This window comes from Amphiprion ocellaris, chromosome 19 (genome assembly GCF_022539595.1).
Source record: "Amphiprion ocellaris isolate individual 3 ecotype Okinawa chromosome 19, ASM2253959v1, whole genome shotgun sequence".
NCBI lineage: Eukaryota > Metazoa > Chordata > Actinopteri > Pomacentridae > Amphiprion > Amphiprion ocellaris.
This window is the reverse complement of record NC_072784.1, coordinates 1,806,032-1,833,102: the sequence shown is the minus strand read 5'-3', so window position 1 is coordinate 1,833,102 and position 27,071 is coordinate 1,806,032. Positions and strand designations below refer to the sequence as shown.

Genomic DNA, 27,071 nt, shown 5'->3' with positions numbered 1-27,071 from the left:
AAATTTCTAGACCATGACAAGTTGTTTTGATCAGAAAGTAAAATACCAGATTGTTCTTTTGTCGTTTTGCGTCTCATTTTTGTAATATTTTGTCTTTTGTTGGGTCTTTTTTTTTGTCTGACTTTTGTCGTTCGTCCTGTTTTTGTCGTTTAGTGTCTCATTTCTGTCGTTTTGTCATTTTTGTCATTTTCTGTCTTATGTAATTGTCGTTTTTGCCGTTTTGTTTCATTTTTGTCATTTTGTCTCGTTTTTGTAATTTTGTTTCATTTCTGTTGTTTTCATTTTTGTCATTTTATCTTTTGACATTTTGTCTGTTTTGTGTCTTGTTTTTGTTTAGTTTCTCTCGTTTTGTGTCTCATTTGTCGTTTTGTCTCATTTTTGTTTGTCATTTTCTCATTTTTGTTGTTTCATTTGTCGTTTTGTGTCTCATTTTGTCGTTTTGTGTCTTGTCTACTAGTCTTGTTTGTCAGTTTCTTTATTTTGTCACCTCTCATTCTTGTCATTTTGTCTCGTTTTTGTCATTTTCTGTTTCGTTTGTCGTTTTGTGTCTCATTTTTGTGATTTTGTTTCATTTTTGTCGTTTTCTGTTGTCAGTTTGTCTCATTTTTGTCTCGTGTCGTTTTTCGTCTTTTTTGTAATTTTGTGTTTCGCTTTATTTGTTGTTTTTGTGTCATTTGTGGTTTTTTTTGTCTTGCTTGTGTTGTCTATTTTTTGCTACTTGCTTTTGTCACTTGTCGCTTTTGGTCTCATTTTTGTCGTTTGTCAATTTTTTGGCCGCTTTGTAAAAGTCTAAATGATGACAATCATAGTCGCTAAAGTGCCTCCTTTAACTAAATCCCACTAAAACAAACGCCTCATTTACAGTTCCAGACAGTCCAGTCAGTAAAAAACACCAACACCACCAGATACAAGTACTTATTAATTTATTTACACAATTTTAAAATACACAATACAGTGGCATTACAAATGAGGAGCAAAAGTCTTAAGGTGGGAGTGGAAAGACATTCCCCATGAATCCATAGTAAGAGATGCATTGTGGGACATGAGCAACCATCTCCACTGCACAGTTAAAAGCATAATCTGACAGGAAGTGTCAAAAAATAATCAAGTGAGGCAGACATGACCAACTGAAGAACGGATCCCATGTAAAGTGTACTTGCATTTATCATAGCCATCATTAGTGAGACAAACAAGTTAATCCATCACTTTTTTTTGTTTGTTTTTCAAGCCCACAGGTGAAGTAATATTTAGAAAAGAAAACTGCCGTAGCAGGAAGTCTAATGGAGTGAGTCATTCCCGGTCCGTCCGTACGAGACGGAGCATCCTATACACAACAACAGAACGAACATGTACGAATCACCACTACGAGCCCTTCCTCCTCCAACTACAGAAAACGGCCTACAATACTCTGCAATCAGTCTATCACATCGACAAGTTTTCTACTTTTAAAATCTGCAGGGTTCAGATCGAGTCACGAAGAAGAGCCGCGGGAGGCTCCGGTACCGCTCCAGACGACAACTCGGTCCATTGATGTCCAAAACCTCTTTTTGCTTCTGTCTGGCCAGGTGTTAAACTGTCCATTTTTTACCTGAACTCTCAGCTCAGCTCACAAAGCGTCAAAAACCACAATCTATCTCTAGAGGACTTTAGTCTCCTGTCAAGTAGCGGCAATTGCAGACAGAGCTGAAATGAATTGAGGCAACTAAGGCTGAAGTTCCACTAGTGTGGGTCAGGCACCCAAACGCCGCTTCCTACATTTCCCACAATGCAACTCAACCACATGTTTTCTTAAAGCCTTTTCAGAGCTTGTTTTTGCAACTGGATAGGACGAAGATCTACATCTGTACAAATGGTAAAATGCCCCTTTAATGCAGGAGTAGTCGTAGTAGTAGCTGTAGAGGACATCTTTAGTGAGTACTCTGAACTGCAGGTACTGTGTAATGACACAAACCCAATAACAAACGGAGTATGAAATAAAAAGTAGGAGAAATTCCTATTTTTTTAATCCTGAAACTGACAAGTATTAGCCATAGGTAAGCATCTGTCCTGCAGTTTTGATGCCCTAACACATTATTCAAGCTCTTGGGAGGCTGATTTTTGTGGCGTCTAGAGTCACATTTACAGAAAAAACCTTATAAAAAAAACCCCACAACATCCCAAAACTGATGGCGAGTTTTTAATGAGGTCAAGGTAGAACTGACTCAGAATGGAAGCAGAAGGACAGACGGTCGACAGCGAGGTTGAGGAGGCAAAGGAGTTAAAAATAATAATAATATAATAATAATAATAAAAAAAACAACCCGACGTTTTCACCCCCACCCGTTTGAGCTTCTTGTACAACCCTAAGACAGAACCACACAAACACACACACGAAAACCACGTCACTATGCACTGGCTTTAAAAGCGTTCAGTGTGGACATCATCCCGACTATCTAACTGATCCTTTCACAGCTTTTCCCACTGCAGTCACAACCTGAAGACAGAAAAAAAATGTGCTGCATGTTTTTGGATTTTACTACGACGTCCTGGTTCCAACGCACCTGAGGAGGACAAAAATGGAGAAAAAAAAACGTTGCACGATGAGATCAAAAAGGCCTTTAGTCCCACTAGCTGTGAATCTAAACCTCATACATCTATAAAATAAAGACAAAATATGGGACTTTAAGAGTCTTTCAGGACACAAAAGGCACCGTCCAACATTGTCACGGTGGTGTCTTCTTGCTTTTTGTTTTTAAAATAAGTCCCACAGACTATTCTCAACATCTAACAGACTTCTCCGTCTTCACACTCCTGTGACCAGCTGGTGTAGGAGAAGTTATAATGCTAAAGAATAAATTTAAGTAAAATCATAATCAAAAAAAAAGTGAATCCATGGCTTCATCAACAGTAAGGATGAAGAGGAGGAGGAGGAGGAGGAGAAGAAGAAGGGATGCTGTGGCTGCTACTTTGCCAAGGTGGTCGTTAAGGCAACCAAACTGTCTCTTACACACACTCACAAACACACACACACGCTTCTCCTCTGCAGAAGTTGAACAGCGGCTCAGACACACTCCTGGTCATGGGTTGGTAGTAGTAGTCCGAGTCGTCCCAGAGTCTGGGCGACGATCTGTCATGTGAGGAAGAGAGTGTGTATGCAGCGGGTGGTGCGTGTTGAGGCCTCCACGGTGCTCGGCTGGACGGGAAGGTTTCACCGAGGAGCTGCAGACTGGAGGCCGCTCGGCGTGACCCGGGAGAGAGCCTGGAGAGACGGACGGAGAACAGGGTCGCTTTAATGAACCAGGCAGCAACATCAACACGGAGGAGCAGATTTAAAGCATTACCTAAAGCAGTGTTTGTCAAGGTGTGGGGCGCACAGAAATATTCCAACTGCGCTGGCCGTTGTGCAAATCCGTACTTCGGATGTACGGATTTGCACAACGGCCAGCGCAGTTGGAATATTGTTGTCCGTCATTCCCAAGAACGCATCGTCAGTGTGACTCGATGACGTCACCACCTTCGCTCCTCTACTCCAATTTTTTTTTAATTTGTTTTTGTAAACCAGGGTGTCCAACATGTGGCCCGAGGGCCAAAAGCGGTCCTCCAGAGGGTCCAATCCGACCCTCAAAGTGTAAAAATTACAGAGAAGACATTAACTGCAGATTGTAAATCAGTAAAACTATAAATTTAAAATAATTTCTAGACCATGACAAGTTGTTGTGATCATAAAGTAAAATACTACATTGCTTATTGTTCTTTTGTCGATTTGTGTCTCATTTTTGTAATACTGTCTTGTTTTTGTTGTTTCGACTTTTGTCATTTGTCTCATTTTTTTGTCCTTGTGTTTTCTTTTTGTCTCGCTTGCCTTGTCTTGTTTCTCGCTTTTGTCATTTTTTTGTCTTGTCAGCATCATTTGTTTAATGTTTTTGTCTCATTTTTTTCGTTTGTCCATTTTTTTGTCTTGTTTCAGGTTGTTTGTCTCATTTTTGTAATATTTTGTCTTGTTTTTTTATCTGATTTCTGCTGTTTTGATCCTACAGTAAAATCCTCCATGGTTCAGTTCCAGATGACTAAATGTTGTGTTCCTTTGTCAACACTGGAAATGATAAACTGAGGATGAATGTTGCTGAAATTTCACTTATTTTTCTTAATAAATTTCAGGGTGTTCATCAAGTTTTGTAAAAAGATAATTCATTAAATGTGAACATTTTCAGAATGTACTTTTTTGCACTAAAACAAAGAGAAAAATTTAGAGTTGTGGTAATTTATTAATAGGTTATTATGCTGTGATTTTACTGGTCACTTGAGATCAAATTGGGCTGAATGTGGAACCTGAACTAAAATGAGTTTGAATTTTTTGTCCTCTGAAGGGGGGGCCTGACAGAAAAAGTTTGAGAACCACTGCCCTAAAGGAACACTTCAGCGTTTCTGTTCCTATACTTGCCAGGAGTTAGACGACACGTTTAACACCACAATGCCAAATTGGGTGCAATAAGATTTTGAGATTGGGACCAAATGTGGACATAAAATTCAAAGGTTTTCAGGAGTCAGAGTTAACATTTCCCACATCAGCCAAAACGTGCAGCATTTAGCAGATAAAGTTCTATACTCAACAAGCATCATATTTTAACTCACATATCTTTTTGTGACATTCTGTTAAAAATATTTAGCAGACACAGCCACTCCTGCAGTTATGTAACCACAGCTGCACCTTGTCTCTGGGTTTGAATGTGTTTCTGTGTACATAAAGGGGACATGTTGAGACTAGCAGCAGGACATTATGCTGTCTTCATGGTTGAGATCTTTAACACACAGACTGCAAAACCTTGACGTCAACTTCCTCCCATTTCCTCATTCCATTTGGATTCCCTGTGTTCTGTGTAACACAACACTAACCAACGACTTATCAGCACCCAAAAATCATTCTTTACTCGTGTTTTCAGCAGCTGGGTCTGCAGAGAATCCAGAGGAACCAGAACAAGACCGGGCACTAAATCCTGCAGTCGACAACACAGCTACAATACCAACTATCTGAGTTTATACATACATCCCCAACCTATTAATACAGCTACATACATCACCACATGCAGATTATTTGAATTATTCAACAGGATTTGGGTTATTTATGAGCTGCACTCTGATCACAGAAGTAGAGATCAACTTGCTGTCAGGCTTTTCTACACAGTTACTGTCAATTATCTCACTTAATTATGTCCAAATTTATCATTACTGTGATGAAAAGGAAAAACTAAACATGGGATGCTATTAACCGAGTGGTTAGGCTCAAAACCACAAAAACACTCTCAGCAATCATCTCTCTACTGTAACTGACAATAAAAGGCAAAAAAATAATAAATTATAGATTATTTTTCTAGAACCGTACGGAAAAAGGTGAAACTTATTCTATTGCAGCTGCCTGGAATTTAACATTTAATTTCATCCCATAAGGACGACGCCTTTAATCACATTTTACGATAAACAGAAACTGATATCACACGCAGTATTTAAGGGAAATAATCAAAGCCTTGAGTCCAAATCAGTCGAGAAACATTAAATCAGCTTATCTGTACATAAATTCAGAATTATAAATGCAAAGCTTCACCTAAAGAGCCTGATCTTACTGCAGCTGCTGATTACAGCTTTCAGACTCTAACTGGCTGTTCTGCTCTTTAACCTCTGGGGGGAGTGTTAGGTCCACAGAGAACCAGAGAACAAAGGATCCAACGCAGCCATCAAACAGCAGAGTGTACCAGTATGACCTCAGCTGCTTTTTTCAGATCTCAGTCTGTTGTTTACTTCAGATATGTAACCTGGAAGCTTTTGAGAACTTATAGGGCAAAGGTGGTTGATTCCGCGTTACTTAGGCACAATATAAGGCGCATTATCATTTCTAAGAGTGTGTCCAAACTGCTAAGTGCACTGTCCTTATTTCTAAAAGGTTAAAGGGTCCATGTGTCCTGGCTACTACTATGTTGACGGGTAACGGCACATCTGTTCGACAAAACAGGAACCTGAAAGACGGCGTCACATTGTAGGTCGAGGACAGTGGAAGCAAAAGCAGAACTCAGGGCAACAGCTGTTTGGTTGCTTCATGTCGGGGATTAAGTTTGAACAGGAAAAAAAAAGGGGAACAAATAAACATCTGGTCCAAGTGAAAAGGGAAACTCTTTGTCCTAACAGTGTGTTTGTGCTGATACACACTTTATGTTCTCTTGTGATACATGCTTCCTTTTATGAAGTTGCGTCAACGTATTTTGGGCCACTGAGCACACATTATCTATTCCATAATATCAACTGATATGAAACTCCACATCCTTTCTTTGTTGTTCTTAATTCCCCTTCGGATAAAAGGCATTTCTGGGGGATAATTCTGGTAACTACAGGCCAGGTTTTATCTTAGTATGTTTGCATGAGCTAGATTTGTCTGCCAATATGCTCACCATTATAAAGAAGTTGCCTTATAAATTCAGGATTTGTCTTTGTTGTAGAGGACAACACACATCAGTGCCATGGAATCAGTTGGAGAAAAGAACTCACAAAGAGAAGATAGGCTTCTTAAGGGAAAAGGTAGTCTTATTTTGGCTGTTTGTGTATTGGACACAGCAGTAAAGACTGTTAAAAAAAAAAAAAAAAAAAAACTGATTTCCTGTGCAAAATGTGGTCTCCAACATCCTAGTGTACTTCACAACCCTCCCAAGGAAACGAAAAAGGACCGAGTAGAAAGGAAATCAGACACAGCAGGGGACCGAACACTGGTGGGCTAACTGGGATGGTGTATCATGATTGTAAACATCCTATTGTTCCTGTACAAATTAAGTCTAAGAAAGATCATGACCACATATGCTTTCCTGGATCAAGGAAGTACAACACTGATGTCCAAGCTAGGCCTCGTCTTGAGGACGATGGTCCAAAAGAAAGTTGTGAGTATCCATATTGTTGTTGGTTTAGAAGGTGACAAGTTTTGTGAACTTTCCAAGAGGAAAGGATCTTCAAGGATGGGCTCATTTGAAACCCGTCCATCTGCCTGAGATAGATGAAGAAGATGATCTGCTGACTACGACAAATGTTCATAAGGTCTTGGAACCATTGGAAGTCGTTAACAGCATAGATGTCAAGAGAAGATCAAAAGTTTATGGAAATGATCACAAACGCCGCTAAACAAGTAAATGGGCCTTACCAGATTAACTTACCATTAAGAAACAAGGACCTCAATGTAACTAAAGAACAGAAACATTGTTGAGCAACACACTTTGTAGCTGAAGAGGAGGCTTCAGAAGGACTCAATGCAGACTACACTGGCTTCATGAACGATCTGGTCACCAAAGGTTATGACGAAAGAGTGCCTTAGTAACTTACCTGCTGTCACACAATGAACACTCATTGTACACAGTGCATCTCTTGTGGGAAAGACTAGGGTGGCTCCACTTAAGTCTGTAACAATCCTTCGTATGGAGCTCATCGCTGCCACCGTGGCAAGTCGTATGGATGTCTCATGAAGGATGGAGTTATATATGGATCATAAGAATTCTGTATTTTGGACAGTGCTGAAGTAGATCAGGAATGAAACCACCAGGTTCAAAGTCTTTGTTGGCAACCAAGTCTCAGAAATCCTTAAAGTTTCAGAACTCTCCCAACAGAGGCATGTAGATGCTGCAAATAATCCAGCTGATGTGGCCTCCAGAGGTTTGAAAGTGGATGCATTTCTCAAAAAATGTGACTTGGATGTCAGGTTCCCAGTTTCTTATTCCACCTGCGAGTGCATGGTCTGATAATCTTGAGGATGCCCGTCAATTTCCAGCAGACGACCCCAAAGTCAAGAAAGCTGTGGCAGTGAATGCTATTCAGACCACAGAGGAGGTTGATGCTGTGACTCACACAATCAATTATTATTCATCTTGGAATGGTTTGAGAAAAGCTGTTGTCTGGATCTTCAGTTTGGAGAAGTGGCTCATGGCTATTCGCACTGAAAGTCCTGAACTCCAGTTTGAATGTTCAAAACCCAGATGAAGGTTTTGAATGAAGACGGTCTTCGGTCTCGGTTCTACGTGAACTGAAGTGATCCTAATGGTTTGGAAGCACTCATGCCAAACCATCTGTTGCAATGAAAACTGTACCATCTTTACCTACAGGGGACTGGGGACTCGACGGCGATGGAAGCAAGTTCAATACAAGTCAAATTTGTTCTGGAAAGGACGGGTTAAAGAATAGTTACCTGAAGTGGGGGCCTTCCAGAGGTGGTCTCAAGTGAACCGGAACGTGACTCCAGGAGTAATAGCGCTGAGCGCAGAGAACGCATCCTGTCAAATTGCTTAGGTACTACAAATGTTTCAAAGAAAAAAAAAAGGATTTGTGTGTCAGGAAAGGATTAAAACAAAATCAAGTTGCTTGGACCAATCCAATAACAAAGATCTGCCTGCTACAGGAAGCTGAAAGAAGAGCAGCTGCTGCACAATGAAACACTCTGACCTCCTTCTTCACTTTGATTTTGAACTGTTGTTTTATTATAAGGTTATAACATTGCTAGTATTATTTTGTGATCATATTGAACAGAGGGATAGTGGGTCACATGGATATGGGCAGGGATAATAAAGCTAATATAATCACCTGTTACCTGTGCTATTTTCCTTTGATCGCTATGATGACTTTGATTATGAGTTTGCGCACGTTATCATGAGCTGATCAGATTTAATTCTTCAATAAAATGCTCAATCTATTCCCACAAATCTCAGTGAATTCTTTTGTTTAGCACGCAGACGAACAGTCCAACTTCAGTCCCTCAGAGACTCTTGTTGGTAGACATTGCTACGGAGTGAATTACCTGTGAGGTGGACATGCGGGATGTGTCCTGGCGTCCCGTCAGGTCTGAGGAGGAGATGTTGACAGGTGCTCCACGATGAAGACGCATGCTCACCTTCCTCTCCTTCTCCATACCTGAGCGACACAAAAGGTAAAAGCAATCCAATTATAGGAATATATATAACTCACAGAGTCAAGGTGTAAAATAAATTTAAAAAACACAACATGTCCTCATAAAAACATGAGGAATAATGCAATTCAAATAAATGCAGGAAAAAACAAAACTTGAGTATAAAATATGTGTGCTGACCTGTGTGTGAGGCGGGGTTGAGTGGGGATGGAGCTGCGACATCCTGAGGTCCCCTGGCTCTTCCTGAGGCCGAGGCCATGCCCCTGGCCCCGGGGTTCCTGCCGTGCCTCAGCCTCTCCTCACGTTCCCGGCGTTCCCGCTCTGCATCTTCCACGGCTCTGTTGGCACCCTGGCAAACAAGACACAGACAGTCAAAAACCCGAATTCTGTGGTCGTACTTGAACCATTTTCAAGCTAGTTTTTACTCGTTATGTTGTCTGAAAATACAAACAAAGAATCTGTTAACAGGAGCAACTATAGGATGAATTTATCTACATTTAAATGCACTTTTTGCATTCTCTATCTCTGACAAGAAATACAGAAATGTGCATGTAGTTTTAAGATGAGTGGAGAGCACTTGATTTAATGTTTAGAGGCCTTCCTCAATCTGTGCTCTTGTCAGCGCTTTAGCAAAAAAAGAGCCAAATGCCCAGAAGTGTTTTTGCTCCTCATGTTTTATGCAGCATGCTTTGGGAGCCCACCAGTGAACTTGGGGTAGACGACATGCATTTTGCAAAAACCGGCAGCAGTGGCAGGAAAGTGTGTCACCAACTAACGTTTAGAGTTGAGTGACTGGGTTAAGGTTATTTTCTGACTACTGTGTAATTAATTCCTGTGCTGAAGAATGCTGTTGTTCCAGCTGCAAACTGAAAGTATTCATCCTGCAGCTCTTCTGAAATTCAAATTAAGTTCAGCTTGTCAAGTTCAAATTCTCAGGAACACCAGTTTCTATTTTCACATGATACTTGATGACAAAAGACAGTGATGTGTGCTGCTGGTAAACGCTTCATTAATTGCAGGAAGAAAACAGTTTGATAGAGTTTCAGCTTGAATGTACTGAATGCAAACTGCAATGGAAGCAGCCAACAAAAAAGTTTTGTTGCATGAACAAACCCGATGCGAGCTCCCTTCCTGGCTCATGAACAGCCCATCATTTCCCTTAATATTAGAGTTCTCCTTTACCCCCCATGGCTTCTATGAGGGTCTCCTCAGGGGCGTAAATCTGCCTCAGCCCCTCCTTTCCTGGCCAGCGTTTGCACATGCGAGTTGGGTTTTTTAGTTATTTAATGGGTTGTGTTAATGTAAGATCAGTTTACCTCAACATTAAGATCATTCCTTTGCCTTATTTGTGTTTTTCATTGCAGTGCGAACAAAAATATTACCTGTCTGTCTACGTTTACATTCAAGTGTTTTTCTCTCTCTGTCTTTATCAAAAATAGATCCTTAAAAGTTATCGATAATTGATATTAACTGAAATTCACCAAGATCTACTCTTGTAAGCACCTACCTATCAACAGCCAATGAGATGACGATTTGGAGATGAAAAAGAATAAATGAATCGTGTGAATTTGGAGATCTAACTTACAAATTTCAGCATGTTCCAGTCGAAGACATAGTCGTAGGAGAAGCCTTGTCTGTGAAAGAGGTTCCTGAAGAGCTGGCGGAGATACGAGTAGTCAGGCTTATCGTCGAACCGCAGAGAGCGGCAGAAGTTCAGGTAGGTGGCAAACTCCGCTGTGGGGGCAAAGACGAGGAGAAAAATCAGTGCAGGGGATCAATCATGTATAGGTGATAAACTGGTAGGTGTGGGAGGTCAAACCTACATGGGTAGCCTTTGCAGAGAACCTCAATGGGCGTGGACATCTTCTTTTCACTGATGCGTTCATATTTCTGCCTCTTGGTGGCAGCTTTGAGACCCTGCCAGGGCAGAGAACCCAGGTTGAAGTACATGAGGACGTATCCCAGGGACTCCAAGTCGTCCCTTCTGGACTGTTCTGTAAACACAGAGAAAGAGAGGAGGCGGTGAGGATCATCAGTCTGCAGGGATGGGAATGATTTATCTGATCACTGTACAGCGGTCATTCCTACCGATGCCCAGATGTGTGTTTATGGAGGCGTAGCGGGCGGTGCCGGTCAGGTTCTTGTTCTCGCGGTAGGGGATGTGCTGGTGTGTGCGAGCGTCGCGGTATTTCTTGGCCAGGCCAAAGTCGATGATGTAGACCAGGTTGCCTTTCTTGCCCAGCCCCATCAGGAAGTTGTCCGGTTTCACGTCTCTGTGGATGAAGTTCTTGGAGTGGATGTACTCAATGCGGCTGATCTGGAAGGAAGACCGGGAGACGAATGTTAACAAGGGAATACGGTGGGTTGGATGCAGCTGTTCCAGAAAGTACTGTGGTGTGAGACATCTGATGGGTGACGAGGAAGAATGTTGGATGTTTCTAAGTTTGTTTTGGAATTGAATTCTGGGATTTTGGATCATCAATCCAGTGCAATCGAGCAAGGTTGAAGGGGATTACAGCAATGTTTAAAGCAAGCATTTGAACATTTGAAGAGTTCTGCTTATTTGCTTTCTTGTTGAAACTAATATGAGTATAATACAAAGCTTCAGCAAGAAACCATGTGTGCCCTATTTCCAGAAACTATTACTTACTTCCCACAAATCATGCACCACATAGCAAAGTCATGAAAACTTAATGCAGCAGTTTTTAGCTAATGCAGCTACATTTATGGAATTCACATTTCATCCTCTCTGGCTCTCACCATCTGGTCGGCCAGCAGCAGGACCGTCTTGAGGCTGAACTTCCGAGAGCAGAAGTTGAAGAGATCCTCCAGACTGGGCCCCAGCAGCTCCATCACCATCACGTTGTAGTCACCCTCGGCCCCGCACCACTTTATCGTCGGGATGCCCACTGCAAGAGATCACACGAGGTACGTTTTGTACTCAGTTATTTGAAGGGTTTTGGCAGCTTGTGAAAGAAAAGCCCTCACAATAAATTGTCATAATGAGAATATTTGATATGTTATTGGGGCTATTATTCAAAAAAAGTTATAATTCAGTGCTTGACAGAGGGAATTGTGACCATCTGACGGTATTCATGCTGAACTCAGGATGTTTTGTACTGTAGAAATAGAGTGAGCAGTTTATATCAGCTTATCCTTATCCAAAATATACAAAGTGTGCAGCTGCTGCCTCTGTTAAATCATGCAGATGCTGAGACAGTCTGAACACAATGTGCTTTCGTATGTGCTGAACTAGGTTACAGTCAGCTTTCTCCAGTAATCTGATTTGGTAACTGTCATGTGAATGAGAAACCTGGTTACTGTAATCGGGGCAGGGGATTAGAGAAACCCCATCTTTAGTTGCATTTCTGCTGGAGAACACAGAATTTCATCCATGTTTCATCTTCTGCTTTTTGCACATGACCAGTTCTTGGATAATGTGTGCATATGCCTGGAGAAACCCAGGCTGCTGGAGAAATAACTATGATTAATAATCTAGTAAAAATGTGGACAGAGTTTCTTTCTTTTTGCCATGATTAGAATGCGGATAAATGTGGCTACTGTGTTATCTGCGGTGAAATCATTTCCAAAGATCAGCAGGTTTCATCGTATTTCACGGCAGAGCGTGGGCATATGGAAATGACGTCAGGTCTCCCATCTGCAGACGCACTTGAGAAATGTCAGTTCCCTTTTCAGTGGATTAGCATCTGGAGGGTCAGATTTACACATGCTCATGTGCATTCAGATTATTGAGTAACCAGGAGGTTCAACAGTACATGTGAACGTGTTTTCTGGTTCTTTTTTAGGCACATTTCTGCTAATTAACACTGTCAATATAAAACATCTATACTTTAAAATAAGAACAAGAGCAAAAATAACATTTAAATTTTATTCTACATCGTAGCTGCCTGAATGTGAAAAATCATCTGAATAGAGCAGTGTGGTGCTACTATAGATTAAAAATGTACAGTCAGTCCATGGCCCCATACTCGGAGGCCAGCTGGTTTACTAGTAGCTGGTAGTTGGCTGACGTTGCCGAAGCGAAGGGGCCATCTGGCATTTCCTTCTACAGGCAGACAGCAACAAAATGCTGCTGCTCAGCACCTAGCACTGCACTCCCTCTGCATCAGCTATTTATATACATACAAATACATCCCACAGTCTGGGTCAGCTACCATGCCCCAATAAATCCTGCCATGCTGGAACAAAAATACAAATGCATGTGTGTGCTGACAGAGACAAAACTGTCTCTTCTATATGAACGATTCAATTAGACCGCTAGCTAGAAAAGCTAATAAGGACAGAGTGAACCTATAAGCCACCAAAGGACAACTAATTTAAACTTCTGAGGCATGCCAGAGTGGTTGAGCAGCCACCTGTGCAGCATGAGCTACAGAAATGCAACCATGAAACCATTTGGGTGTACGAGGCAGATCACAGAAGGCAGTTCTCAGTTTTCTTCAACATGTTGTAGACACTACTGAGTTGGCAGAACATTTAAAGATACATTCCCTGATTTCTTTTTTTTTAGTGCCCAGCAGCATGGCTAACCTCCTGTTAACACACATGGACTTAAAATGACAATTTCTGTCTTGCCTCTGTCACCCTTGAAGCTTGTGGACATGCTGGAGCTTCTCAAGTTATTTAGTATCCTGACAGTGGCATGAGTTTTTTAATGCTATGCTTGCTATGGAACCGTATGAAGGACAATGTCAGCTACTTAATGCTAAAATAAAGTACAACTAAACTGCCATTCAGTTTCCTACAGGATGAAGCTCCCTCAAGTGTCACCAGCAGATAAAAATTCAATTATTCAGTAAAATATCTTAATGGCATAAAACTTTGGACGTTCATAAATCCTTGTTGAAGACAGTGGAATAGAAAAAGGACACAACAAAGCAGAACCACGAAGCATCCTGCAGAGTTAATGATATAACGAGTTCTGTTGAAAGCTGTGACGCACGTCTGCAATTAAACATTTACCCCGAACAACACTTCCTTGTTTTGTTTGGTCGCATTACTTAACGTTATTTTGTGTATTGTTTGTGTCATTTTGTGTTGTTTTTTTTTTTTTTGTCTCCTGTATGTTGTCTATTTTTTTCTGTCATATCGTTTCTCGCTTTTGTCATTTTTTTTGTCTCATTTGTGTCATTTATGTAATTTTTTTGTCTCGGTTTTGTCGTTTGTCCATTTTTTTTGGCGCTCTGTAACTTTTTTGTCTCTTTTTTTGTTTTTTGTGTTGTTTGTCTGATTTTTTTGTCATTTTGTGCCTTGTTTTTGTAATATTTTGTCTTGTTTTCGTTGTTTGTTGTCTTTTTTTTGTCTGACTTGTCGTTTGGATCATAAAGTAAATACTATATCATTCAGTTCCAGATAGCTGTGACTAAATGTTGTGTTCCTTTGTTGACACTCTGATCTGGAAGTTGTAATGTGTAAATGATAAACTGAGGCTGAATGTTGTTGAAACTGAATTTATTTTTTAAAAGAAATTTCAGGTTGTTCATGATGTTTTGTTAAAAGATAATTCCTTCAATGTGAACTTTCTCAGAATGTACTTTTTTGCACTAAAATAAAGGAAACATTTGGAGTTGTGGTTATTTACAGGTTATTATGCTGTGATTTTACTGGTCACTGGAGATCAAACTGGGCTGAATGTGGAACCTGAACTAAAATGAGTTTGACACCCCTGATTTATGCCATTTCCAAACCCTACCTAGTTACTTCTTCCATTAACTTGGCAACAAACATCTGTCACTTTCTGTGCAGCAGATGATTTACACTGGTGGATGGAAACTGGCTTATAGTTCTAAGTGCTTGTAAATATTGATGAGTAGTTCATAAAAGCAGAAATAACAGTCACGCATGGCAGGATGTGTGTATGGACAAAGTGTCTTGCAGTGTGTACTGTACCTCCACCCTGCATCATCTTGTAGATTTTGCTCTCTATGTGGAGCTGAGGGTGTTTGGTCTTCACACATTCTAACTTGATGGCGACCTCCTCTCCGACTGAGATATCGGTACCTGGACAGAAAGAGAGAGAGAACATTCATGAGGACACCAAATCACAAAACATGACATTATGTAATCTGCAGCATGGACACATCATCAGACATCAACACAGCTGCCATCCACCATATATCTTTGTATCAAGTTAATCCAAACCAGTCACATCAACATGAAGCTATAAATGTTGTCAACAAGTTAGAATAGAGAAGCTCTGCTTGCGTACACAAGGAAATACCAGTGGTAGTTAATACAGCAAAGCCTGCCAAAGTGGAAGATAAACCCACCAACAGTTTGCACTCTATGTACCCTGCTCTTCTTTCATGTATTTACTTGCTTGCACAGCTATCATTTCATTTTGATCTCAGTCCTTTCACACACATGGAAGATTTGAGGAGATTCCTTTGAAACTGACAAATCAGTGCTTCAGCTGCTTTCTTCCTAAATATGGCTATGGGGTCCAGTTCCCTCCACATAAACACAGCAACTGGACACCAGTTACGTAATCCCATTTCAGACACACACCCGAGGAGCAGTTCAATGGTGTCGGCCAATAGCAGCACCAATGGAGCATCATTGATTTCTCAGAATGATGTCATCTAGGTGGGATGAGCTAGACTCACCAGGGTGGGTTGCACAAGTGGAACCATGACTGTTTAAAGTTAAAACACAAGAACTGTTAGGTTAATGCTGAAGAAAAGCCTGCGTGCATGTGGTGATGCAAGCAGCCACTGCGGCAAACTTTAGCGATAAAGCAGGAAAACAATGAGTCGAAGCTGGCATCAGGCGACTCTGCTGCTTCTCAATGATGCAGCTAAATTAAGCGGCATTGATCCACCCCTGGCCGGCTGTCCACATCCACCAAATCACTCTGGGGTCTAACGTTAAAGGGACAGTTCACCCAAATCACAAAGCAAAAGAGAAAAAATTTCTTTGGGTGTAAAGATAATATAAATATATGGAAAACAAACTCTTAAAAATACTGTTTACTCTGCTAATAGAGGGCTAAATGAAAAGACAACTATGTATTAATCAACTCCATTAATGGAAAACCCTAAAAGCCATGTTTAATTTCCCCTTCTGCTTATTTATTAATCCGTTCTGTCAATAAATATTTTGGGTTTTTTTGCTTTTGAAAGTTTATTTTGAACATTTCAACATAAAAAGAAAACAGCAACAAAAGACAATGCTGCTCAAAAAGGAGTGGGAAGAAGTTGAAGCTGATCAAATCCCACCCCTTCTCCTTACATCATGGTTGCAAATCTATTCATTCTGCTTCTTCAAAATACTACCATTTAAAAACAATAATAATGACAATACTAATAGTGTATGGTACATGATTTAGAATAAATATGCACCAATGTCTGTTTACATTCATACAACATGAACTAACAACAGCAAAACACAACAGAAAGAAAAGACCCAACTAATAATGTGCATAAATAAATAAAGACAACAAATTATCAAAGAAATCAATAATTATTAACAGTAACCTGTGCACACCCCCGCTTCATCCCTGTATTCTGTGAAAACATTATCTTTGTATTTAGTTTTAAACTGTTGCATGATGAGATATATATACTTGCGTGGCACACCGAACATAAGACTGATATCATAATATCAAATAATAAAAACGTCCTTCCTGTATAGATGCTGCTTAAATGTCTAACTTTACATACATCGTCTTGCAGAGACATTCAATTTTCTAAACAGACAAACACCATAGATGATTAAACACTGATTAAAGTCGTTGAGTAATTCAGTGTGAAAAGAAATAATCAACGATTGATCATTTTAGCTCCGGCTAAAAGACACGTCACTTATCCAAACGATGACATTCAGATTATCCTGATTACTTTAATATTACACTAACAGCTGTTTCATGAGTGTTTTATGCCAGTCATGCCTGTAACCAGAATAAACATTAATAAACGCGTTTATTTCAGCTGTAAAGTTCGGTGTGTTAACATGGAATTCTATGGGGATTAAATCGCATTTTTCTGACACAACCGGCCTTCATTTTTTGACAACTAGCGAGGTTAGTGTTTGTTTACTCGTGCACATCCCTAGTATTTATAAGCAATAAACAAGAGCTATTTTACTGTATTTAAGTTTCAATGTGACACAAGCGGATTTTACTGACAGCGAGTTGTTGTTCCAGTTTCGAGCATGCATCAATCAATCAATCAATTAATCAATCAATCAGCAGAGAAAAGGCAGTAGAGGTCTCTGTGTAACCCTGAGTTTCAGTGTGTTGGCTGCTCTCTTGCATCATAGGAATGCGATTTGTCTGGACAGATTTTTTAGGGGAATGCAGCCCCCCGCCGGTCTGGCCAGTGAGGGGAGGTTGGGGGTGTGAAAAAAAAAGTATGCACGTATGTGGCGTGTGTTTTTATCCTGCTGGTGAAACATGTTCAGACACGTTCCTCTACACTGGTTCACCAACAGCAACAAAGGCAGAGTAGAGAGGAGCTAATCTTTAATATGCAAATATTTTATGACTGTTACAGAAACAGGAAAGCAAAAAACTGCCTTGTAATGAATAAATGCAAACAAGAAGGAAACCTTCACTCGAATGAAAGCTGTTTATCATCATAAATAAATAATAATCTAACACTATAAAGTCTGTCCATGTTAATCATCATGTGTAATAACCACAGAAGCACAGCTTATTAACATAATTCTGAAGTGTCACTGAGAAATTCACAGCATGGACATGGGCAATATGATAACAAGGCGGATGGGATAGGCGGCGAGCAAACGCAGCCGCAGAATGCTAACAATCCCCTTCCTCAAATACTGTACAGACATAGTGTGGGAGGTGTGAGCAGCACGTCGCACACAGGAAGCCAAACTTTAGACCAGGGGTGTCCAACATGCGGCCCGCGGGCCAAAAGCGGTCCTCCAGAGGGTCCAATCCAGCCCTCAAAGTGTAAAAATTCCAGAGAAGACATTAACTGCAGATTGTAAATTAGTAAAACTATAAACTTTAAATAATTTGTAGACCATGACAAGTTGTTTGGATCATAAAGTAAAATACTACAATTGTTCATTGTTCTTTTGTCATTTTGTGTCTCATTTTTGGAATATTCTGTCTTGTTTTGTTTTTTTTGTCTTTCTTTGTTTGACTTTTGTCGTTCTGTGTTTCCTTTTTGTCTTGCTTGTGTTTTCGTCTTATTTTTGTCATGTTGTTTCGCTTTATTCGTCGTTTTGTGCCTTTTTTGTCTCACTTGTGTCATTTGTCCATTGTTTTGTCACTTTCAAAATTTTTTGTCTGATTTTGTCTCTTTTTTGCTTTGTTTTGTGTCGTTTGTACCATTTTTTTGTCATTTTGTGTCTCATTTTTGCAACATTTTGTCTTGTTTTCCTTTTTTTGTCTTTTTTTATCTGACTTTTGTCATTTTACTCATTTAGTAAAAACTGGTCCGGCCTACTTGAGACCAAACTGGGCTGAATGTGGAGCCCGAACTAAAATAACTTTAGCTCCTCGTCTGCAGGCCGTGAGGTTCAGCACAAGGACAACATCAAACCAGGCCTTTTAGGATGTACTGCTGCTGCTTTATTAACATAATTTACAACTGTGTGAAACCTTCAGCAGAGTCACAGATTTTTTTTAAGTTACTGAGAAGCAGCTTTCTAAGATGACGTCAGTGAAACCACCGTAACCTTCATAACACTGAAGAGGCAACAACAGAAAAGCGTCATCGGGTTGAAAAGTGAGTCACTGCCAGCATTAGGCTCTTCTTAAGTTCTCTGTTACGGCAGCAGCTCTAAATCAACCTCGCTGTTAGTTTTGCTTACATAAGCAGGCCTATCCCGTTTGGCAAAGACTGCTGGAACCTCTTCAGTTTACCGACATATCACAGGCTGAGTTACACAACTCCTAGTCAGACAGGTAATAGGCTGAAGCAGTGCTTTACAACACTGTGAGAGGCTGTGAGCTATTTTCACAACGTTTGGTGGCCAAATAGTCTTTAATAAAACGTCTAGAGGACCAAATCTTCATTAACATCGAAGCAAAAGTTCTGAAGCAATAATAAAGCAATGATTCACACAATTTTAGGCCAGTTTGAAACAAAAACCTGTCATTTTTTTAAACTTATTTTAGTAATTTTAACTCACTATTACTTTCACTGTCTGTTAATCTGTGGATTATTTTCTCAATTAATAAGTAAGTTGTTTGGTGCCATAAAATGCCAGAAAATACTGATAAAAGTCAGCGTCTCAGAGTTTTTCAAAACTCAAGAGGATGTCCCCGAGAGTCTTATTTTGTCCACAACTCAAAGATATTCAGTTTATTGTGACAGAAGAGGAGTTTAAATCAGGGGCGTCAAACTCATCTTAGTTCAGGTTCCACATTGAGCCCAATTTGACCAGTAAAATCACAGCATTACTAACCCATAAATAACCACAACTCCAAATCTTTCCTTTGCAAAAATGAAAATGTTCACATTTATGGAATTATCTTTTTACAAAACATCATGAACAATCTGAAACTTGTGATGGTCTCGAAATTATTTTAAATTTATACTTACACTAATTTACCATCTGAAGTTAATGTCTTCTCTGGAATTTTTACATTTAGGGCCGCATGTTGGACACCTCTGGTTTAGACTTTTTCTCTGTCCCAGATCTTTGTTAAAATGGTGTCAAAATAAAATTGGACAACCAGACCTTGCCTAAATCAAAAGTCTGAATTTGTCCACATTTTCATTCCACCCTCTGATCAAATAATCCAATAAAACAGCGGCCCAACGTCAGCTTTCGATACTGATGGGCATGGAATATTTCTTTGGACGATACCAAACGAGTATTGACGTCTGATCCCATGCCATGAGCAGAAACTATTCCCCCTGAGGCAGTTTGGACAGTGACGAATGGAGCAGCCAGATTTTTGGAGCTTGTTTCAACACGAACCCAACAAACACATCACCCACCAGAAAACACGGCAACAGGAAATCTCCGTGGAAAACCGGCGTGACTCAGCCGACTGACTAACCGCTCTTTGGGCACAAACGCCGATCTGTCATGACAAACCACTCAAACATTACACGCTATTTTACTGGCCCTATGTGAATATTCGACGGTCCACATTTGGACCCGGTCGGAGCACACAGAGTACAAGGCTTCACTCCAAGAGCTGACCTCACCTCCTCCTCCTGCCAACAACAAACAGCCTCTCACACCAATAAGAGCTCAGAACCACCAAGCTGCTCGCACATTGTTAACACTCGCTGCCTTCACACACTGCGTGGGAGCGTTGAAGTGGGAATGACTGTGAAATCCAGTTGCATCCCAGTTACAGTCGAACTTGGATTTTCTCTGCACATTTTAGAATAAGTTTTTGTTCTGTTTTCTATGCAATTTAACATTTCCGCAGCTTCTCAGAAGTAAAATGTTTTTTTTTACAATGAGTACAAATTAGTTTTGCAGGGTGGGTAATCTTAAATAACCACAGTGTTCTGCCTGATTAACGACGTTACGCCACATTAGTCACCCGCCACTCAGAGGGGAAGGGAGGGAGAGATGAGTGAAGACAAAAACACACAGAGCGATTATGCAAGCAGCTGGCAGCTCTCACTATCAGTCCAAACAGCAAGTCATGTGGAAGACAGACGGGAACCAATTAATGCATTCATTAACCTTACATCTCCTGCGTTTGAAACACGGCTTGCTTTACCCCACTATCATGACATGGAGGAGGTGATTCACCCCAACCATGAAGTGTTTAATGTGGCTTAACTAAGAGCAGAGTCAGCTTTGTGAGATTTATTGATGTCAGAGAATAAAACACTTAAAAGATATGCTCATATTGCCATAGAACCACATGTAAACACTTTATAGAGATGTGGGTGGGACCATATGGTATTATCAGTGCTATGGTGCAGAGGTCAGTCAGTTGAACCATCTCCTATTGCTCTTAAAAATAAATTTTATTTCATTGTAACTATCATCAAAATGTCAGAGAGCTTCCTTGAAACAAAAACGTGAAGAATTTAGCACAATAAAAACAGCATTAGCCAGTAAGGCTGCTTAGGGAGCAAAATATGCACATAGGCGTGTCCCTAAAAAAGAAGCCTAAACTAACCAATCTAGCACTTACTTTTTATTAGGGGGTCTTAAGTATGACTGTAGCACTGATTAAGTTGCAATTTAGTTTGAAGGGGTTGTGTAGCATTCCCACTGAGGTGGTATTACTGGAAAAAGTGAAGTAAAAACCGGTCATACAGACTGATGAGTAACTGACTGATTGCTCATTATGCAACAATAAAACACCATCAGGTCCAACATTAGAAAAAGTAACTCAGGGACGAACAGCAAGAAACTAACGGCCATAAATTACAATCATCTTATATGGAAAGAGTGTGGAGGTAATGCTGTAGGATCGCTGTGTCTTTGTATGAATTACAGTCTAGGATCACCACAATTTAATATAAAACTTTCTCACCAATTCAAACAAACGCTAACACAACAGAGCTCATTTTACTGCCTGTGTGTATAATGTGTCCCAACTATATTTCTAATGGATAAATCAAAATACTCCAAGTTTAAAGAACCCTGTGCTAGTTTTTGAACTCTCAGTCAGGGATACTTTACATTTTTGATGACCATTTTCAAATGGTTGGTCTATTTATCAAAAAAAAAGTAGACAAACACCACAAGCAAGACAAAAAACACACAAAACCACACAAATGATACATGAAACAATGAATAAAGCGAAACACAAAATGACAAAAATAAGACAAAAAACACAAGGGAAACACAAAACGACACAAATATGAGACGAACAACTAAAGCCGGACAAAAAAAACAACAAAAATGAGACAAAATATTACAAAAACAAGACACAAAATGACAAAACTGAGACAAGCAACGTGAAACAAAACAAAAAAAGAGACAAAAAAATTAGACAAAAAAAGTTACAAAGGGACAAAAAAACGGAAAAACAACAAAAACAAGACAAAAAATTACAAAAATGACACAAACGACAAAAAACACAAAACCACACAAACGATAAAACAATGAATAAAGCAAAACATAAAATGACAAAAAGAAGACGGAAAACACACACAAGACATAAAAGAAACACAAAATGACAATAACGAGAAACAAAACCGACAAAAACACGAGACGAACGCCAAAAGTCACACATAAAACGAGACAAAATATTACAAAAATAAGACAAAATGACAAAAGAACAATGAACAATCTAGTATTTTACTTTCTGATCCAAACAACTTGCCATGGTCTAGAAATTATTTTAAATTTATAGTTTTACTAATTTACAATCTGCAGTTAATGTCTTCTCTGGAATTTTTACACTTTGAGGACCGGACTGGACCCTCTGGAGGAATATTTTACATTTTCAAAGATTCAAGGATATTTATCGTCATTGCATTTCTGCAACAAAACTTTGTTGGCACTTCCAAAAAAACAAAAACAGCATAGTATAACAAACAATGAACAACTGTATAAAACTCATATTAAAAAAAAAAAAAAAAAAATTTTTATATATATATATATATATATATATATATATATATATATATATATATATATATATATATATATATATATATATATATATATATATATGTACACACAAGTAAATAGTACTTTATTTGTGTATATGTATTTAAATGACAATATTTGCTGACCATTTTCAAATGCATGCTGTAAACAAGTAATTTCCGCACGTTGTGAAAATTAATTAGCAGATCCCAGAAATCACAATTAATTCCCTGTGGTTTCCTGCAGTGTCGACAGTGACGACATAAAACATTGGTACTCCTCTCTAATAATAAATTAAAATAGAACCCTCGGGGAAACAGTGGCAAATGCAAAGTATTTAATGAGCTAAATTTAATTACTGCCTGAATGAACAGTTATAAAACACAACAATACTGACTATAAAATTGTCAAGTAAGTGAATCTATAGTAATCTAATTTAAAGTAAACGAGCTAAAACAAATACATTAGTATGGTCCCATAGGAAACACTGTGAATCCAAATTAAAAGAGTTCAGTATTATTAAGAACATAAATAAAATTCCCTCAATCACATGCTCCGATTTTAAAGTTCACATAATCCTTTGCAACACCTGCCACAAAACCGGATAAATAAATCAATATCTGTATGAGGGTATTTGCTCAATTCAGTGAATGATACTGTGACTGAGTCACAGCCAGACCTGGATATCTGTTGTTCAGGTTGATTAGATAGATGCCTCTAAAAGCCCCTCATGAATTAGCAATGGTGTCTTTCTATTGTTGTTCAGATGACGAAGTTTAAAGCTCAGAAATGTGATCAGCTGTTGGACCTCCAATATGGCCACTGAAGGATTTATTACGATAAAGTGGGAGGAACTCAGTGTATAAAAGATGTCCCTAATGTTAAACACATCTATGTAAAATTTAAGATAGCCTAAAAAAAAGTTAATGTTCATCTTTTCAGAGATCAGTATTAATATATTCCCCACTATTACGAATGATGGGATCATGGCTAATGGTCTCATCATTCACTGATAGTGCAGTGACTAATCTTCAACAAGCACATCTAACATTCACTCCAACCTTAACCAACTATGAGAGGGAACAAATCCAATCAAGCAGAACAAAGACAACCAAATCAATAGCCAGCAGCCTGTGGCACTTTATAGATGGGACTATATACAGCGGTGGAAAAAAGCTTTAGGACATCCTTAAAATTGTACACAATTTCAAATAATATCATGAAAAATTTGTGGAAAAATCTTTACAAAAGTGCCTACAAAGGCACAAAACATTTCATGGGTATCTGGACCTGAACCATGTACTTTACAAAATGACAAAAAAAGACAAAAAACAAGACAAAATATTACAAAAATGAGACAAAATGGCAAAAACTAGATACAAAACGACCAAAAAAAGAGATAATGTGAAACAAAACAAAAAAAGACAAAAAAACTAGGCAAAAAAGTGACAAAGCCACAAAAAAAATGGAAAAATGACACAAAAAACACAAAACAACACTAATGATACGCAAAACGTCTAACGCAAAACACAAAATGACAAAAATAAGATGAAAAACAAGCAAAAACAGAAAACAAACAAAACAACAAAAACAAGAAACAAAATGACAAAAAATGAGACAAACGACAGAAAACAAAACAAAAAAGAAACAAACAATTTAGACAAAAAAGTTAGAAAGCGAAAAAAACCATGGACAAACGACCAAAACGAGACCAAAAATGACAAAAGCAAGAAACAAAACAACAAAAAGTAGGCAAACACCACAAGCAAGAAAAAAACAAAACAGAAAACGACAAAAGAATAATGAGCAATCTAGTATTTTGCTTTCTGATCAAAACAACTTGTCATGGTCTAGAAATTATTTTAAATTTATAGTTTCACTAATTTACAATCTGCAGTTAATGTCCTCTCTGGAATTTTTACACGTTGAAGGCTGGATTGGATCCTCTGGAGGGACGCTTTTGGCCATAGAATGTCATCTGATCAAATTTACAACCCATATTTTCACATATTCAATAAGAAATTCTTGTTATTGTGACAATAAGTGATGGAAACTCCTAACTGATCGAGCCTTTTGATTTATTTATGGACAGCAGGAGGAAACTAAACTGGCCTGCTGTGTTCAGAGGTGGATGTTCAGCATCTATAAATAAAGGCTGGATGTCACTTCCCACTGCAGGGACTTAAATGTAAAACCCGTTTAGCTTTTCTGTTTCCTGATAAATACCAATTCCAAGCAGGTAAATGCAGAAATATGAGCCAGCTATTCTAGCAATAAAGGGTTTAGTTACACAGCAGCCGGTGGCACTTTATGAATGGGGCTATATATGATAAAGCTGATAGATTTACAACCTGTGTTAATATCAGAATCCTCTCAGCTGGTTCACAGGCCATAGGGTGTCATCTGATCAAATTTACAACACATAATCAATAAGAAATGCTTGTTATTGTGACAATAAGCTATGGAAACCCCTCACTGAGACAGCCTTTTGATTCATCTAGGAAACTAAACCAGCCTGCTGTGTTCAGAGGTGGATGTTCAGCATCTATATAAATATATAGAACGACTGCAGGGACTTAAATGTAAAACCTATGCCCTGTTTAGCTCTTCTGTTCCCAAATAAATGCCAATTCCAAGCAGGTAAAAGCAGAAATATTAGCTAGCTATTCTAGTAATAAAGGGTTTAGCCACACAGCAGCCGTCAAATTCAACTCTTAACACGTTTCAATTGGTGATAAATTTCCTTCTAGAAGTCAAACACATTGAAAAAATACCCAGTTTACTATAAAAAAAAAATTATAATTTAGCAGACATTACTGCTAGCTGCTGTGCTAATCAGACAGCTAGCCTCGTAGCTAATGATGCTAACAGCTGATTGACTTATCAGCTCGTTTAGGGAAAGACAACCGGCTGGATACCTCAAAACACATTTCTTTAACACGTTGAACAAATTTAAATAAAACGAACCACCACCACAGGAGGTTTACTTGATTATAACTCACCCAGATAGATGTCTCCAAATGAGCCACTTCCAATCTTCCTGCCCAGTCTGTATCGGTTTCCCACTCTCAACTCCATAGTGAACAAATCTGCTAGCAAAATGTCTCGCTAGCTCCAAAAAATCCGAAAAAAATACAATAATGTTCAGGATACGAACTCGTTTAAAAGCAAACGGGCAAAAAAAAAAAAAAAAAAAAAAAAAAAAAATCCGACAGCGGAGATCTGCTCAAGCGAAGAACCGGGTCCTCTGGATGGAGTCGCCTCTCACAATCTTTCGCCTCTTGTTTTAAAAATGCCCTAACCGCATATTGTGACAATACGGGGTTCGTTAGAAAGGTTAGAGTGTGTACTTTCTGCTCCCGCTGTCGTTGATGACGCTACGTTTTACTTCTCCGAGGATGAAGACGGATTTTCAGCGGGTTCGCATTCAGGATCGAACCCTGGACCTGTCGCTCTGTCTGCGGCGTCTCTCTCGCTCTCTGTGAGGACGCTGCTCCGGAGCTGCGTCTGACGTCACCCCGCTGCTGGGTGAGAGTGACCAATAGACACCTTTATACGTAACAGGGCAAAACCCGCAGCCTTTGTTATTCAACAGCTCTGCACTCTAATCCCCTCAGTGAGTTAAAAACCTTATCGCATCATCAAAGAAGCAGAAAATGACATCATTTTTACAACACCCGGTGATCAAAGTAACCTGATTGAGTAGAGATATTAACAATGGAAGTGCTGCAGTGATTACAAAGCAAGAAAGTGACATTAAATTGCTTTCTGCCAGTTTAAATGTGTTCAAAAGATCAACACAGTTTCAAAATTTCACCTCAATGGCCTTTGTATTTGACCATAGACCAGGTGTGTCAAACTCATTTTAGCTCAGGGGCCACATTCAGCCCAATTTGACCACTAAAATCACAGCATGATAACCTATAAATAACTACAACTCCATTTTATTCCTTTGTTTTAGTGCAAAAAAGTACATTCGGAAAATGTTCACATTTAAGGCATTATCTGTTTACAAAATATTATGAATAAACTGAAATTTCTTAAGAAAAATAAGTGAAATTTCAGCAACATTATGCCTGAGTTTATCATTTGAGTCAATAAATAATTGAAGGACTTTTGAAGTCCATGGGATACACCTTGCATACATTTAAAAAAAAACATTTTTGTGTTCATTATGATCATGTCTTTACAAATTACATAATTATTTATTATGTAAACAATCACTCATTAATAAAAATGACTGGATATCACTAAAACGTCCAAAAACGAAAAAAACGAGAAACAAAATGACAAAAACATGAGACGAATGACAAAAGTCTAACAAAAAACAAGACAAAATATAGCAAAAACGAAACAAAATGACAAAACTGAGACGAACAGTGTGAAACAAAACCAAAGAGACAAAAAAATATACAAAGAAGTTACAAAGCGACAAAGAATGGACAAACGACAAAAAATAGACAAAAAATTGAACAAAAAATGACAAATAAGGAACTAAATGACAAAAAATAGACAAAAAAGAAACACCAAACGACAAAAACAACACATAAAACAACTAATAAAGCAGAACACAAAATATCAAAAATAAGACATAAAACACAAGTGAGACAAAAAGGAAACACAAAACGACAAAAACATGAGACAAACGACAAAA

At 38.9% G+C, this 27,071-nt stretch overlaps 1 protein-coding gene across 1 annotated transcript; it reads right to left on the bottom strand.

The window, feature by feature from the left end:
- Positions 1–906: 906 nt before the first annotated feature.
- csnk1da (casein kinase 1, delta a) lies at positions 907–25,900 on the bottom strand. Its single transcript, XM_023267349.3, has 9 exons — positions 25,420–25,900; positions 14,813–14,923; positions 11,663–11,811; positions 10,991–11,219; positions 10,726–10,896; positions 10,488–10,636; positions 9,083–9,251; positions 8,795–8,907; positions 907–3,238 (listed from the first exon to the last, which is right to left on the bottom strand). The coding sequence occupies exons 1-9, from the start codon at positions 25,493–25,495 to the stop codon at positions 3,188–3,190; spliced, it is 1,218 nt and encodes a 405-aa protein (XP_023123117.1). The 5' UTR covers positions 25,496–25,900; the 3' UTR covers positions 907–3,187.
- Positions 25,901–27,071: the final 1,171 nt, after the last annotated feature.

Bases quoted from the DNA above. Each gene is read 5' to 3' on its own strand.
- csnk1da (XM_023267349.3), bottom strand. From the start codon at position 25,495: ATGGAGTTGAGAGTGGGAAACCGATACAGACTGGGCAGGAAGATTGGA. The intron at 14,924-25,419 runs GTGAGTTATAAT...CTTTCTGTCCAG, and splicing joins ATTTGGAGACATCTATCTGG to GTACCGATATCTCAGTCGGA. The intron at 9,252-10,487 runs GTAAGTTAGATC...CTTGTTTGCCAG, and splicing joins ACTGGAACATGCTGAAATTT to GGTGCCAACAGAGCCGTGGA.